Source organism: Callorhinus ursinus, unplaced genomic scaffold, assembly GCF_003265705.2.
Source record: "Callorhinus ursinus isolate GAN/ISIS: 27379988/994484 unplaced genomic scaffold, GSC_fseal_2.0 scaffold1, whole genome shotgun sequence".
Lineage (NCBI taxonomy): Eukaryota > Metazoa > Chordata > Mammalia > Carnivora > Otariidae > Callorhinus > Callorhinus ursinus.
Window position 1 is genome coordinate 141655219 of NW_027397063.1, and position 14680 is coordinate 141669898.

At 46.9% G+C, this 14680-nt stretch overlaps 1 protein-coding gene across 6 annotated transcripts in view; it reads right to left on the reverse strand.

Annotated features, from left to right (window-relative positions):
* The window catches only part of CTDSPL (CTD small phosphatase like), a 112132-nt gene that overhangs the window by 4212 nt on the left and 93240 nt on the right, over positions 1-14680 (reverse strand). For 4 of the 6 annotated variants that reach the window (XM_073902104.1, XM_073902116.1, XM_025884420.2 and 1 more), the window contains 4 exons: positions 13335-13436; positions 9730-9786; positions 6177-6269; positions 3529-3714 (listed from right to left, as the gene is read on the reverse strand). In XM_073902104.1, the coding sequence (XP_073758205.1) occupies positions 3529-3714; positions 6177-6269; positions 9730-9786; positions 13335-13436 (438 nt within the window). The remainder of the gene's footprint in view (positions 1-3528; positions 3715-6176; positions 6270-9729; positions 9787-13334; positions 13437-14680) is intronic. The other 2 variants (XM_073902124.1, XM_073902110.1) reach the window with 1 other exon arrangement.

Here is a 14680-nt window from a genome sequence, read left to right on the forward strand (position 1 = left end):
GGCAAAGGGAAGCAGGGAATTTCCTCCATCCTCAACAGTGATCACTTAAAAGCAGAAGTATAACATTTCAGGACAGTCTGAGCCATGGGCCCAGACAGGATTTACACTTTGTTATAGAGGGTGGGGAGGGGTGGTAACGGGTGGTGCAAAAGAGGTGCAAAAGAAGGGATGTAAAAAGAAAATTTGCTGGGCGCCTGGGTGGCTCAGTCGGTTAAGCGTCTAGGCTTCGGCTCAAGTCATGATCCTGGGGTCCTGGGATGGAGCCCCGCATCGGGCTCCCTGCTCTGCTCCTCCCTCTCCCTCTGTCTGCCTGCTCTGCCTACTTGGTGTTCTCTCTCTCTGACAAATAAATAAAATTAAAAAAAAAAAAAAGAAGTTTGGGGAAAATCAAAGAAGTTCAAAAGTAGTATTTTGGGCCTTTTTACAAATCTAAAGACTGCTCAGAAACAAAACAATTCATTGTATAATTTAAAAATATAAACAAGGTAAGGATTAACAACAACAACAAAAATGACTACTCCTAGGGGAAGGGCAGGAATGAGGGAGAGGGCAGACATAGACATAAGACTTCTCTAAATCAATCTCTGTTGGTGGTTTTGATGTTGGAATCATGGAAATATGTTACCTAATTGCAATAAAATTAAACAACTAAGAAAAGAAAGCAATAAAAAATGAACCTAAATATATATAAAGTTGGTGACATAGCCACAGAGAATTATTTCAAGTGATTTTAAAACATAGTGTTCTGCCTATACATTTCTCCAAAAAACCCTACATGCATTTAATTGTCTTAGTAGTAGTAATAATGTTAGTACTACTATTTGGAAACTATTGAACATGTACAATAGACTAAGTCAAATAGGTAATGATGTTAATATATTTAGGAAACGAGCTTCAGCACAAGAGGAGATACAGATACAAAAACAAAACCAAAGAAATGAAATAAAAACTGTTATAACATTGAATTGGAAAAATCAATATGAATTTATGATTTAATTTTATTCTAAAAATTACGTATATTTTAGCTCTGTCCAGTATAAAGGGCTAGAAGCAAAGGATATCTCAGTAACAATGAGAATCCACCCAAATTGTGGTCTCTAAATACCATTTCCACTAATAGGAATCAGGCTCCACAGACAAGTGGTTGATTCCAGGGCTGAGGCAAGAAATGGACAAGATGAGCATGGAACATCTTGTTGCACCAGAAAACAGGAAGCGTTCAAAGACTATTGTTATACGAAGGGATGTCCGCTGTCCAAAGGTGAACATTTGAGCATCCAAAAGAATAATAAATGGATTAGATTATAACAATAAAAAAATCCATGAGTTCATATTAATACCTAAAACAAATTCACTGGCTGCTTTTGGAAGTTGCTAGAGCACCACCTCATTTCTCTGAAGACTGAAGAATGAAAGAAAAAGAAACAAGACTTTACCCTGACTTCCTGATTCAAATACTCAAACTGAATTTAGGGTAATCTGTAGTCGATGAGGGCAAGTTTGATTAAAAAAAAAACCAAAAAACAGAGTTCCAGCCAATAAATGTGGAAAGAATGATAGAATTTAGAAATCACTATTTCATAATTCTTAATGAAACAGTTGATGAAGGAAATGATCATCAACAGCTGTTCATTTTTAGGTGAAAGGATGATGGGGAATTTGAAAACAGATGAACAGGCTAACAACACCTGAATCCAAAGACCAATTTAAAATCTTTAAAGGGGCACCTGGGCAGCTCAGTCGGTTAAGCATCCGACTCTCGATCTCAGCTCAGGTCTTGATCTTGGGGTTGTGGGTTTGAGCCTCATATTGGGATCTACATTGGGCATGGAGCCTACTTAATAATATAATAATAATAAAAGTGAAATCTTTAAAAGTAGGACAGCCTGACATTATATGCCTCTTGATGTGATACCGTAAGTATACACTATCACCAAGATGTATTCTTTTTTTTAATTTTTAAAAAATTTATTTATTTGAGAGAGAGAGAGAGTCCAAGTGGGGTAAAGGGCAGAGGGAGAAGCAGACTCCCCGGTGAGCATGGAGCCTGATATGGGACTTGATCCCGGGACTCCGGGATCATGACCCAAGCCGAAGGCAGATGCCCAACCGACTGAGCCACCCAGGCACCCAGCCTATGATGTATTCTTGAAAAAATTGAAAAATTTGAAAAGTAGTAATCTACCTACTTGTTTAAAGGAAATATGGCAGTTAGAAAAACACAGTAACACACAGTAAAACAGCCTTTTGGTAATAAGGCTGCAACTAGACAGATCCAGAAGAGAGGAAATTTCTATAAGGCAAATAACCAGAATTCTTCAACAAGTAAATAGGATGGAAGAGAAAGGGAGAAGGGAGGGAGAATTGTTAAGATTATACAAGAATTACTAGATACATTATTAACCAAAGCAGTGCTTGGACCTTGTTTGATTCTGAGTCAAACAACCCAAACGTAGGACAACCTTTTGAGATGATGGGGAAAATATGAACACAGTCAGGGTATGAGATAATATTAAGAAACTGTTAGTTGTCAGATGTGATAATGGAATTGTGATTATATTAAGAAGTAATCCTTATCTGTTAGAGACAAATGACAAAATGAATTATGTTGAATTTGATTAACTCACTAAAACGAACATGTTTAAATATAATAAATTTGGAATGTTTACTCAAGTAATCACTGCGCACTAACTAAATGAATCTAGCTTGATCTCAGTTTTTTGTTACAGGTGGAGCCACAGAGTTCTGGTTTCAAGGAAAGGACCCTGGGGAAGCTTTTGTTGCGTCTGAGAAGCCCAGGCTGGGGAGGAAGCCTCCTGTCCAGGGTTGGCTGCTTGAGCTGAGGGCCAGCGTGGAGGTACTGCTGAGGGCTTGGCCATTACCAGCAGGCCTGGCTGGCTCCTCTCCCCCTGGAAGTGTAGGCTGGGAAGCGGGAGGGCATCTCTCTCTTGCTCGGAGAGTCATGCTGCACCCAGTGAGCAGGCACTAAGAGCTGCCACGCTCCAGGGAGTTTAATGTAGGAAGACATCCTACATGTCTTTTTAAGACATCATTACGAGGCAGAAAAGCCTGGCAGGCTTGTCTGAAGGCCTTGACTGAGGTGTTCTTATTCATTCTTGGTTAAGAACTTCTGCTGAAGAGGTCATCCAAGCCTTCTGAATCTACAGGACTCATGAAGCCAGCTCCAGGAGGTTACTGACGGAACCCTTCTCAGTAACAGTATGAAAAATGCTAAGATCCAGGCTCACTGAGCACTTCCCCAATGCAGACAGCATTCTAGAGCTTTTCACGCTCTGCCACACTTGATCCTCCAACCCTCCTACGGGTCAGCATCCCTAGAATCCCCATTTGATGGACGAGGTAAGTAAGGCTCAGTGAGGTTAAGTAACTTGGTCAGTGCCAGGTACCTGCTAAGTGGCAGAACTGGGATTTCACCCAGGGAAGGCCAAGAAAGCTGGCCCAGGTGCTTGAGGGCACAAAGGTGGAACTGGACGGGGCCCCGCCTTCTCTCCCCCTAGGGCCACTTACTGCATTCTCGGGATGGAAGATGTACGAGGCGGGAGAATTGTCCACAATGATCACTTTGCTCAGCTCCCGGCCCAGGCGACTCAGGTCTTTCACGTAGTTCCCACGATGGAAGACGCAGGATTCTCTGAAGAGCCGGGCCCGGAACACGCCCCAGCGGTCCAGCAGGTCGGCCACGGGGTCTGCATACTGAAAAGCAGGTCACAGTGAAGGCTAGGCACCTGAAGGAGCCCAGAACCCCAGGCCACCTGCAGCAAGATCCGCATTACTTTTCTAGAAAGGGATTTACATAATTGGATGTGTTTTAGGATCCTGGTTATTTTCCTTTCCATTTGTGTAAGATACCCTGGATTCTTCCATTTCCTTCACCTCTCATATCCAATCCATCAGAAATTCTTGGCAGTTCTGTCTCTTAAGAGTATCTGGAATCCACCTGCCCCTCTCTGTATAACTGGCACTACCTGCCCTGATTCCAACCTGTGTAACCTCTGCCTGGGGTTTGCATACTAAAAAGAACGTGAGCCTCCCAAAGAGGCTAGGGGGCTGACTCTTGATGGACACAGCGATTAATTTCCCCAGAATTGTTAAAACTGGTGGTGGCATACATCCTTCAAGGGAATGTCTGAGTCTGGGGGCTCCAGGCCTTGGAGATGAATGTGGGAAATATAAGCTTCATGAGGGCAGGGGCTTTCTCTCTTTTGTTCTCTGCTGCATCCCCAGTGCCCAAGACAGAGCCCAACACACAGTAGGCACTAAGTAAGTATTTGCTGGGTGAACCCATCAATAAAGGAAACCAAGAGGAGGAAGCAGACATAGAAGGGCTCTGACAGTCAGCGGAGGGTTCCTGTGGGCTCCTGGGTGGTGGGCCAGTGTGGCAGTGCTGGTTGGGAGCTGAGCCCAGAGCCAAAAACCGGGGAGTGCCCACCTGTCCACAGGGAGGAAAGGGCTGGAAGGCTGCACCTGGGAGCTGATGCAGCTGAGCCAGGCTGGAGCAGCACTGAGAGAAGGGTTGCAGAGACAGATGGAGGCGCAGGTGGGAGCAGTCCAGGAAGGGAGACTACACAAGGATGCTTAAGTGAGTGCTGGGGACAATGCCAAGCAAGAGTGTTTCGAATCTGCCAACCTTCCCCCGACGCAGCAGCCCCCAATCCCAACTCTCCATCTCCCCTGAGCGGGTGCAATCGTCCTGTTTGTTACTTCTTTAGCTGTCACTTCAGGCTCCTCGGCACCTCAGAGCACTGCCAGGAGAGCCATCTCCACTACAGTACCATTGCTCTTGGTACCGTTCATGGGAAAGAGTGCCCACAGGGAAGACTGTCTTCCCTGAGGCCACGTTGTTTTTAGTATGCAAAAGTAAGGCCTAGGTTTTGGCTTCACTCTCTACCAGCTCATGCTTCAAGGCCTGGCAATGAGCCTGGCAGAATGTTGTGCAGGTGGGGTTCTCTCTCATCTCAGCCATGACCAAGAGATGGCCCAAACCAGGAATGCCCAGTCTGGCAAAGCGGGATGTCTGAGAACCTGGAGTCAGAGTCCTCAGCATGCAGAGGAGAAGAAGGGAGCTGTCCAGAGCCAGGAATTGTTGGGGGCAGTGGGGAATTGCATGTGAGATGAGCAGATGGCTAACCTGGGCCCCCCCAAAGCTCATCTCTGGGGATACTTCAGAGTCCCGGAGCCACCCATGGAGACACTGGTGGTGCCACCCACAAATGGATGGCGTTGGCACCATCAGAGTCAGGATGTGAGAGACGGTCATGGCAAGGATCTCCTCTGAGGAGTGGGGGCCTACCCTCTCGCCCCCCCTTGGCTCAGCACACCTGTGAAAGGGCAGACATAACCATATGGTGGGGGGGGCCTTTAACTGTAGGAGAAGGCAAAGAAATCACTCTATGTGGTTAGAGCCAGCATAGATGCTGGGTCAAAGATTCATGCCAAGCTACAAGGCCAAACCATGTGAATTATTTTGTCATCATCAAGAATTATGATAACTAAACAAGGAACATCAGGAGCACTTACCACGTGACAGAGTCTGTGGGGCATATGGAGCACAGCAGGTGCTCCATGAGTACATGCTGCATATGAGTCAGGCCCTAAGCTATGCCCCTTACATGCATTATTTCATTTGATCCACTCCATGAGGTAGAGGGAATTATCCCTAATTTCTAGAAGACATGGAGTGGAGAGAAGTGAAGTCACTTGCCCGATCTCAGGGCTCACTAGGGCAGTCGGAACCCTCCTCTGGCCTGTGCATGTGGGTGAATCTTGGACATTCATCCTTCCCCAAACCTGTGTAAGCTAATGAAGGACACAAAGGCTTGAGCCTCTTGCGGTGGGCTGCCAGTCAGCAGAGGAGACGCAGATGGCCTTTCTCAGTTACACTGGACACATTGGAGATATCCTGGTCTGTGGACACCCAGCTCGAGGCGGCTGCATGCAGCAACTTCATGGAGCATTTGTTCCAAGGGCTCCCTGTCACCATGGTAACCCGGAAGCCTTTCAGGCTGGTACTGCGCACATGGCCTGCATCCATCCCATCTGGGGTGGGAACCTGTCACCATAGCAACCGCTTCCCCCACCTTCACAGAGGGCTGTCTGATACTGACAGGGGGTTGGGGTGGAGTGGCTGGGGGTGCCCAGCTGGGGGCAGGACATACCTTGGCTAGGCTGGCAGTAAAGAGCACACACTCAAAGAGCTGCCCCATCCTCTGGAGGAACTCATCCACATGGGGCCGCTTCAGCACGTACACCTGCAACGGTAGCAAACAGCAAGCTGGTCAGTTGTGGCAGCTGCTGGGGGTGGCCGAGGGCCAACACCCAGGGAGGAAGAATTCCTGAATAGGTAACTGCTTCCTGTCCCCAGCTCTATTTGTGGCATGGACACCCCACCTGTGTGAGGGGTATGTAGGCAGAGGTGGCACTTCAGGCCAGACACACTCCTCAGACTGGGCTCTGGGTCTGAGTGTGGCGCAGACCCTCCTCCCAAGGGAGAAAGGGAAGCTGACCGCGGTACTGCAGGTCTTAGGGATTTTCAGAACCAGTGAGTGGCAGGGTTGTGCCATGTTTGTGTGAAATGACTCATTCTCTCACATGTGTTTCTTGGCACGTGTTCTGGGTCAGGGCCTATGTGGACAAAGGCCAAGGTCTGGGGGCTGTCCTTTGGGAGGTCCAGGCCCAGCCCATTGCCCGGCAGCTCTGGGATTGCTCCAGTTGCCACCTTCTACCCTTGACTGGAGCACCTCCCCTGCTCGGAAGGCCTGGGGTGGGAGGGCAGGCCCAGCAAAGCTGCAAGAAGGGCCTTCCGTGTCAGCTTGGGAAGCCGTCCACTTGACACCACAAAGGTTACTCTGCTTGGGCTTGGTACAGATGTCAGGGGACATGAAGCCAGCCTACTCCCAGGCCCCCAGTCAGCCATCGGGGAGGCCTCCAAGCAGAAGGGGGCAAAGAGGAGACTTTCCTAGAGTGGCTGCTGGGCTCTGTGCTCCTGACTGGGGAACCTGAACAAATCTGAGGAGACTAGGGAGACGGGAGGGAAGGCAAAGCTGGTGACAGAAGATAGGGAAGGTGGGAGGAGGGAAGAACTAATTAAAACTTGAATAAATTCCATTTGAAATTAGCCACTTCCCTAAAATAAATCAAACTTATTAAAATTCAATTCAGCTTATATTCACTGAGCCCCAGCTCTGTGCTCAGCCTGAAGAAGTTACACAAATGAACAAAACACAGGCCTTGCCCTTGAAGAGCTCACAGTCTAGAGCAGATATAAATAAAAGCAAATCAAGATAAGCATGCATAATGGCAGTTGTAGTACAGGGATATATTAAGGACAGTTAACTCCCCTCTCAGGGGGAACGAATCACAGAAGGTAACATTCAGCCTGGACCTTGAAGGATGAACAGGAGTTCACCAGGCTGATAAGGATGAGAAGTAAGCTTCTAGGCAGAGGAAACGGTATGAGCATGAGACCTGGCCTGAAAATACCCAGGTGTCAGAGCATGGCCGAGCCCTTCATGACCAGCCCTTCGGAGGAGATGGGGGATAGGAGAAGAAGTGGCTGAAGGGGAAGTGTGAAAGGCAGGTTGGGGGGAGTACGCGTGGGGCCGTGAAAGGCAGGTGTTGCCGGCGGTCTATCCCGTGGAGTCACAGAGGAGGGGCGGGGCTCTGTACTGCACAGAGAATGCATTCTGTGCATTGCAGAGCAATTCTGCACGGAGGCAGGCCTTGGTGGGAACTTGGGGCCAACTGAACGAGTGGGGTAAGCACGGTCTGTGACTGAGGGTGTAGCGAGGGGCCAGAGGAGCAGGACGGCCTGGGGTGGGTGCCAACAGGGCTGCGAGCAGCTGGGAGGCTGGGGTGGGGGTGAGGGCAGGGCTTGTGGCTGCAGGAGCTCCAGGCCCCCACTGTGTCCATGAGACTCCTTGATGCCAGGGAATGGGTATGGCCTGTGGTCCTCAGTCTCCTTGGGAATACTACTTGGAAAGCAAGCTTTCCTACACGCAAAGGGCAGGAGACTGATTTGGGAACTCTGGTTGTTGGTGCCTCTGGCAGGGGGGGAAGGTCCTGGGCCCGGATGCCGGCGTCCAGGCCCGCGTCCGCGTGCAAGTAACCAAGAATAGGCCCATTGGGACCTGCACAGCCTATCCTGGATTACTTGAACGAGGCCACGGCCTTCGCCAGGGCCTTGGTCCTCCTCTTGGCGCCTGTGGCTTCATTCCCTCAGGAGAGAGAGTTTCTGACCCCAATCCTGGGGCCCTGGAGTATCTACCACCATATGAATCACAGTGCAGTCTGGAGGGAGGCTGGGGGAGCTGGGGTGGCTCCTTCGAGAATGGGCTGGCCATAGCAGGTCAGGCCCCGAGGGCCATGCTCATAGTCTCGAGGTAAGAAGGATTAATTTCTCTCCTAATTCTTGCCATGCTAGTAGGCAGCCTCTCCTTTGTCTCATTACTTTGTAGCAGAAGCCAAGATAATAAATGAAGCCCTAACTGCTTCTCAGATGCTGAGTTAATTCAGCTGATGCTTTTGCAAATGTTAAATGCCCAAGTGCCTGCCTTTTGGCCCCCTGATGGCTTTTAAAAGCGTCAAGTGTGGAGACACTAGGGATAAGCTGCCTTTCTCAGGGCTAGCTTCCTGGCAGGACCTACTGGCAGGGGAGGGAAGGGACCAGAGCATCAGGAAAAGAGCCATGGGCCCAGAGGCAAAAGACTAGAAGTCTCATTTTAATTCTTCCCATTGTATGACCTTGAACCAACCCTTTCTCTGGCTGAGCCTCTGTTTCCCTACCTGGACAACGAGGTGGCTGGGCCAGCTGATTTCCAAGGCATCACCAACTCTGACACCCTGTACTCAAGGGCCAAAGAGACGACTGGCATCATTAAGGAAAGACATCCTTCTAAAATGGCTCAAGCACCAAGAGATATTTTCCTTCCTGGGATATAAACATATCAGGCCACAGACTGTCCCTTTAAGACCCTGGGGTTGACGAGGAAGATGGTCAGACCATGCCTGTGGAAAGCCTGACAAAATCTCCCCTGCTCTTCAACCTCCGAGGTACAATGTTGCAATATATTCATAAATGAAGCTATTCCTAGAGAAGCGTCATGCAGATAAGGAGAAAAAATATCAGAACAAAGATGCATGCCAATTAACTAGGGCATCTATATTCAAATTTGCCTCCTGATCCGAAACACACCCTTCCCTCTTTATCCTTTGGGTTAAAGAGGGGTTAAAGATTCACTGGAGAACACGGTGTAGGAGTGACAAGATCAGCCTCGAGTGGCTGGCATTGGAAACGGACACCCCTTCCCAAGATTCCCCCATAAGTGGGTGACTTGCGGCATTTTCCTGTTGCAGGCTAGGAGAGTAGCCGAAAGCCCTTACATGAGGAAGTTAATTAGACCGTTAAGCTAGGCCAGTGGGGGATATGGAAACTTCTAAAAGTCTGAATCAAATCAAAGAACTATTTGAACTTGCAAACACATCCAATATCTACAAACAGATTTTAGTTTCCCTTATAAACTCAGTATAAAAGAAATTCATCTCAGTGGGAAAAAAAAAAGCAGAAAACCATTGTATTTATTTTACGAAACCTTCTCCCTTTTGATTTAGTCATAAAATTATTGATGAAATGGGAATTTAGAAGTAAGTTCAAAGGAAATGTAATTACCAAAAAATGCTACTTGCAACTCAGATTTAGCTTTGATTTCTTACCTGATGTATAGTTCCATCGATTTCAACCGGAACAATAAAATCAGCATTACTAATAGGCTAGAGAGAAAAGAAATGATAATTACTACATCTGAAAGAACAAAATAAAATTGGAAACTTTAGTAAGAATAAGACTTGCCTGGACCAATGTTTTTATTATTGGAAAAAACAGTTCAAGCAAAGGATGTTCAAGAATGCTTTGGTTCCTTAAAATAAGTACAAGGAAAAAGCACATTTTTTTCTGTTCTGAGTTTCGTTATGTTTTCAGCATCTTGGTCCAACCTCTCTATCATCTTCCTGGCCTAAACTACAAAGGGTAGGGCGGCCTAGCCAGGGAATGGGGCTTCTCAGAAACCCCAGCTCTTGCCTAGAGCTCTGCCAGGATGATGCAGAAACACTGCTGGCCACCAGGGGGAGGAGGTGAGAGCCTGATGGTCCTAGAGGACCCTGCTACTTGGGGGAGAATGATTTGTACTGGACCCACCGATGCAGGCTGCCCTGTGATGGGCTGCTCAGCAGGAGATGCTGAGCATATGGACACAAAGCAGGGCCACAGACACGTGGGGTGAAGTCAGAGGCCACAAGCCAAGACCTTGGGCAGGCTCCTTCCCTCTAGACCTTGGTTTCTCCTCTCTTCCGCGGCTACAGTAATGGGTCTGATGAGTGCCCATGGCTCCATCGGTCCTGAGCATCACTGATTTCAGCCTTGCCCAGCACCGGCTCCTGCCCTGAGCCGTGGGGGAGAGCCAGTCCACCCTAGACTGCTCTGCTCTAACACAATGCCCAGCACACCCGCAAACTTTTGGCATATTTAAAAGAACTCTTTGACAATATTAATGACACTTAAAATCCAAATATGATTCTTTGGCAGTTCTTGTGTAAGTCAATGCTGGGCTTACATATAGTTCTAAATGGAATTCCATCAATTAGGTGGAAACTACTCAAATGAACAGGCCCAAGAGAATCAGAAGAATGCAAACCCCTTGGGACAAGTAGGAGAGAGAGGGAGGAGAGCACATGTGTGGTGGCCACTGGGCAGGGGTGCAGAGAGGGGTGTGCGGCACGGAGTGTCTGGTCAGGATCTCTACCGGGATCTGCCTTTAAGCCCATCACTGTACACGTGTACACACACACACACGCACACACACACACACACACACACACACACACACACACCTTTGATAAGTAAACTGAAAATACATAGAAAATTCTAGATCTCAGAACCATTCCTAAGTACTCAGTAGGGCACCTGAGGCTTAAGATTACAATTTATTCACTCCTGTGGTTGGAAGGCCAAGGATGAGTTCGGTATTTTATAATGCTACAACTAAAATACAAAATCGGGGCGCCTGGGTGGTTCGGTTGGTTGGGCGTCTGCCTTCAGCTCAGGTCATGATCCCAGGGTCCTGGGATCGAGTCCCATGTCGGGCTCCCTGCTCGGCGGGGAGCCTGCTTCTCCCTCTGCCTGCTCTGCCTGCCACTGCCCCTGCTTGTGCTCTCTCTCTCTGGCAAGTTAATAAATGGAATCTTTAAAAAAATTTATAAAATACAAAATCATGCTAAAGACACAAGATTGAAGGAAGAAACTCTGACAAGGCATTAGCAGATTGTGAAATCATATTCCAAAGAGTACATTAAAGGAAAAAAACCATTCACCAGTTCAGAGCAAGCCTGAGCCTCAGTCTCTTCTCACGTGCTGCTGTAAAGGAGGCCATGCCAAGCCACGGTTCTCACCCTAGGTCTAAGAGTCTGTGTGTTGTACTGTTGTACATTTTCAAGGAGAGGCCTCTGAAATGCTCAGAACACTAAAAACCATACAATAAAGGTGGTTGTCAGAGGGCATGTGGGGAGGGTGTGTGAAACAGATGAAGGGATTAAGAGTACATGTATTTTGATGAGCACGGAGAAGAACTGTTGAACCATTATGTTGGGTACCTGAAACTAATATAACTCTGTATGTGAAGTATACTCAAATAAAAAAACCCCACACCATAAAGATAATTTTGCTTGCAAACACAGGCAGGCCAGGGAAGGAAGAGATGAAGAGATGCTGTTCACATCAGCTCGTGGTGTAATGCCCTCCAAGCAGGCCCTGCCTTTGGAGGCAAGAACCCTCCATAAACCTCGGGCAGTCTGGCCAGTGTTGGGAGGAAGCCATGTAGGCTGAAATGGCAAATGACCCCTGCTCCAAAGGGCTTTCCTCCTGAAAAGTCCCGAGCAACTTGCCCACAGGGGAGAAAAGGCTTCCAATGCTGTTCAGAGCTGAGCTGGGACACAAGGTCATGGCAGTCACAGGATCAATCCTGGAAGGGCCCTCAGGGTGCTGGGGAAGGAGGTGACACCTCCAGGCCCCAGTGGCCAGAGGGGCCACTTTCCCACTGCTAGAGAAGGTGTGGCACCTCCTCCCCTCTCCCAAAGAACTCGCAGACAGCTGTCTGGCATCGTCCTGTTAAGGAAGATTTCTGTTCAGGGAGAAACAGGCACAAGGAGGATGTTCTGGACAGAAAGGTCTCCAGGTCAGTTTGATGGCTCTTTCACTTCCCAATTCAATGGTCAAGGAATGACTATGGGTCACATGAGACACATGCCCCATCATGGACAGTGCCTCTCACATCTCTCAGCAAAGGAAGGGGATTTGAGGGCCGGGGGTAAAAGGAGGAACAGGGTCTAACTGGCGAGTGACAGTGGAGCAGTTTCATCTCCCGAAATATCCCAAGAGAAAATAGGACCAGGACCCTTCTTCTTTCCCCCAGCTCCCTATTCCAAACCTTTTCATCATCTGCCTCTTTTAAACAACTCGTTTCATTTCAAAAACTGGAAAGAGGGTTCACAAAGTCACTTCTTAATAGTGTAGCCACAGCCAGTCCCACATGGACACCCTCTGAGAATGTGTAATTATTGCTGTCCTTCTGGCAGGGAGTGGAGTGAGGAAGGGGACAGAAAGAAGCTGGGGCTTGATGCTCCGTGTGACATCACTGCAGCCCCGCCCCCTTAGGAGGGAAGTCATGCAGGTGGATGGATACTCATTCAGCTATGAAGCTTGTAAACCAACCAACCAACCAAACAAACAAACCCAGCAACCTCTTCTCATGACAAAGCTCAAAATAAATGGCTGAATCTGCCCAGATGCTGTCATTCTAGAAGTCTTCTTCAGAGCTGGACATCTTTCAGAAATTGGTCTGGGGAAACTTCCAAAATAGCAGGTTGCTTGACAGTTTAACGGTACCTGTCCTGCTCCTCCCAATAAAACATACAGCACTCTGACCAGCTTGACAAGTACACAGTAGTGTCCTGGGGCATGGTGCCTTTTGCCACATGAAAAGTATTTCTGCAGGGGTTGGAGGGTTGGAAAACTCAGATCTCCTAAGTAAGAATGAGGTCTCAGTGACACTGGCAGCCCAGCATTTCCCCCCCAAACTAACTATGTAATATTCGACTACTTGAGTTAATGTTTACCAGAGTTAATAAGCAACTGTTCTTGGGATTTCTTCATGCACAGTGAAGTCATACACAAACAACCACAAAATGTCATCCTTTTTTATTTTTACTTTCCAATACAAATGTGACCAAATCACAAAGATCATGGATTGCTTTCTTTGTTGATTTACCTTAAATGAACTGTGCACCAATGTTTCATCTAAATCAATGACCACACATTTCTTTCCATAGTCAAGCACCGTCACCTCTGGAAGGAGGTATTTAGCTGGTGGCTAAAATGAAAACAAAAAAACAAAAAACAAAAAACAAAAACAAAAACAAAAACCAGTATTATTACCTTTATGTAAAAGACAAACCAGTGCCCTTATTATCGTATCATATTATGTCAATGAGGTTTAAATGAGATCAAACGTTTAAATGCCTGATTAAGCACATCACGGAATTTTATTAAAAACAACAGGACTAGGTAGTTAACAAATACTTTGCCATTGTCCGAATGGCTGTTTGAGGGTCTAGGCTTTGGAACCAGGCAAGCCAGGGTCTGAATATCAGCTCTGTCTCTTTCTTGGCTATAAGCTGGGATAATAATACCTACCATGAAAGGTTGTTGTTAACAGCTATAACTGTGGTAAAGTGCCCAGCATTCTGCCCGGTACATACATGGTGGCTACTGTTATTGTTAAAATGGGCTACGCAAAAATAAATGTTTGATTATATTAGCTACTCTCATACCTCCAGGCCCATTTCCTGGGGTCATATTTTGTCTGAAATTCACTGTGGTACAGAAATATAGTTTAGAGCTATACTGGAACCACAGTGTTTGTTTTTGTTTGTTTTAATGACTAAAATTTTCAGAAACTTGAAGAGTACCTACAGACCCACCAGCAAAATGCAATCCAAAGTGAGTTCCAATAATAGGAAACAGAAATAAAAGTGGTCAAGGTAAAGTAGTGTCTGGTGTCTGCCCCACTGCAGTATTAGTACCGAGCAAGCGTGGCGTTGTTACCCCTTGGATTCTCAGTACCTGGAAGTTATACTTTAATCCACATGCTGTGTACTAATCAGAAAACCAATTTATGTCTTTGTGGTAGCTGAATCTAATCTTATGATAAAGAGGTTGTAAAGAGCTAATAAATGGCTAGGTATCTTCAGCCAACCTCATTCTTGATTCAGAGTTTTATTTCTCTGGGCCTTGCCTCATTCGAGAGATGATGTGAAGTATTTCAGTTTACTCTGTGGTGTATTCAGTATCCAATGTTAACTAGCTAATTTTCTACCCTGGAAGGTCAAGCTCTCTCTGTTCAATATTTAATGCAAAACAAAACACACAGAAAATGTGTCCCTAGCCACTGAAGAACAGACAATTTAGCTTGCTAAAACAAACAAACCCCAAAAACAAAAAACAAGAAAAAGAAAAAAGAAATCAAGAGGTATTCCCTTTTAAATGGGTATTTCCTTTTTCTGGTGGTTGGGGGGAGGTTAGAGTGAACAGGAGTCAAGGATCCAGAGTTAATTC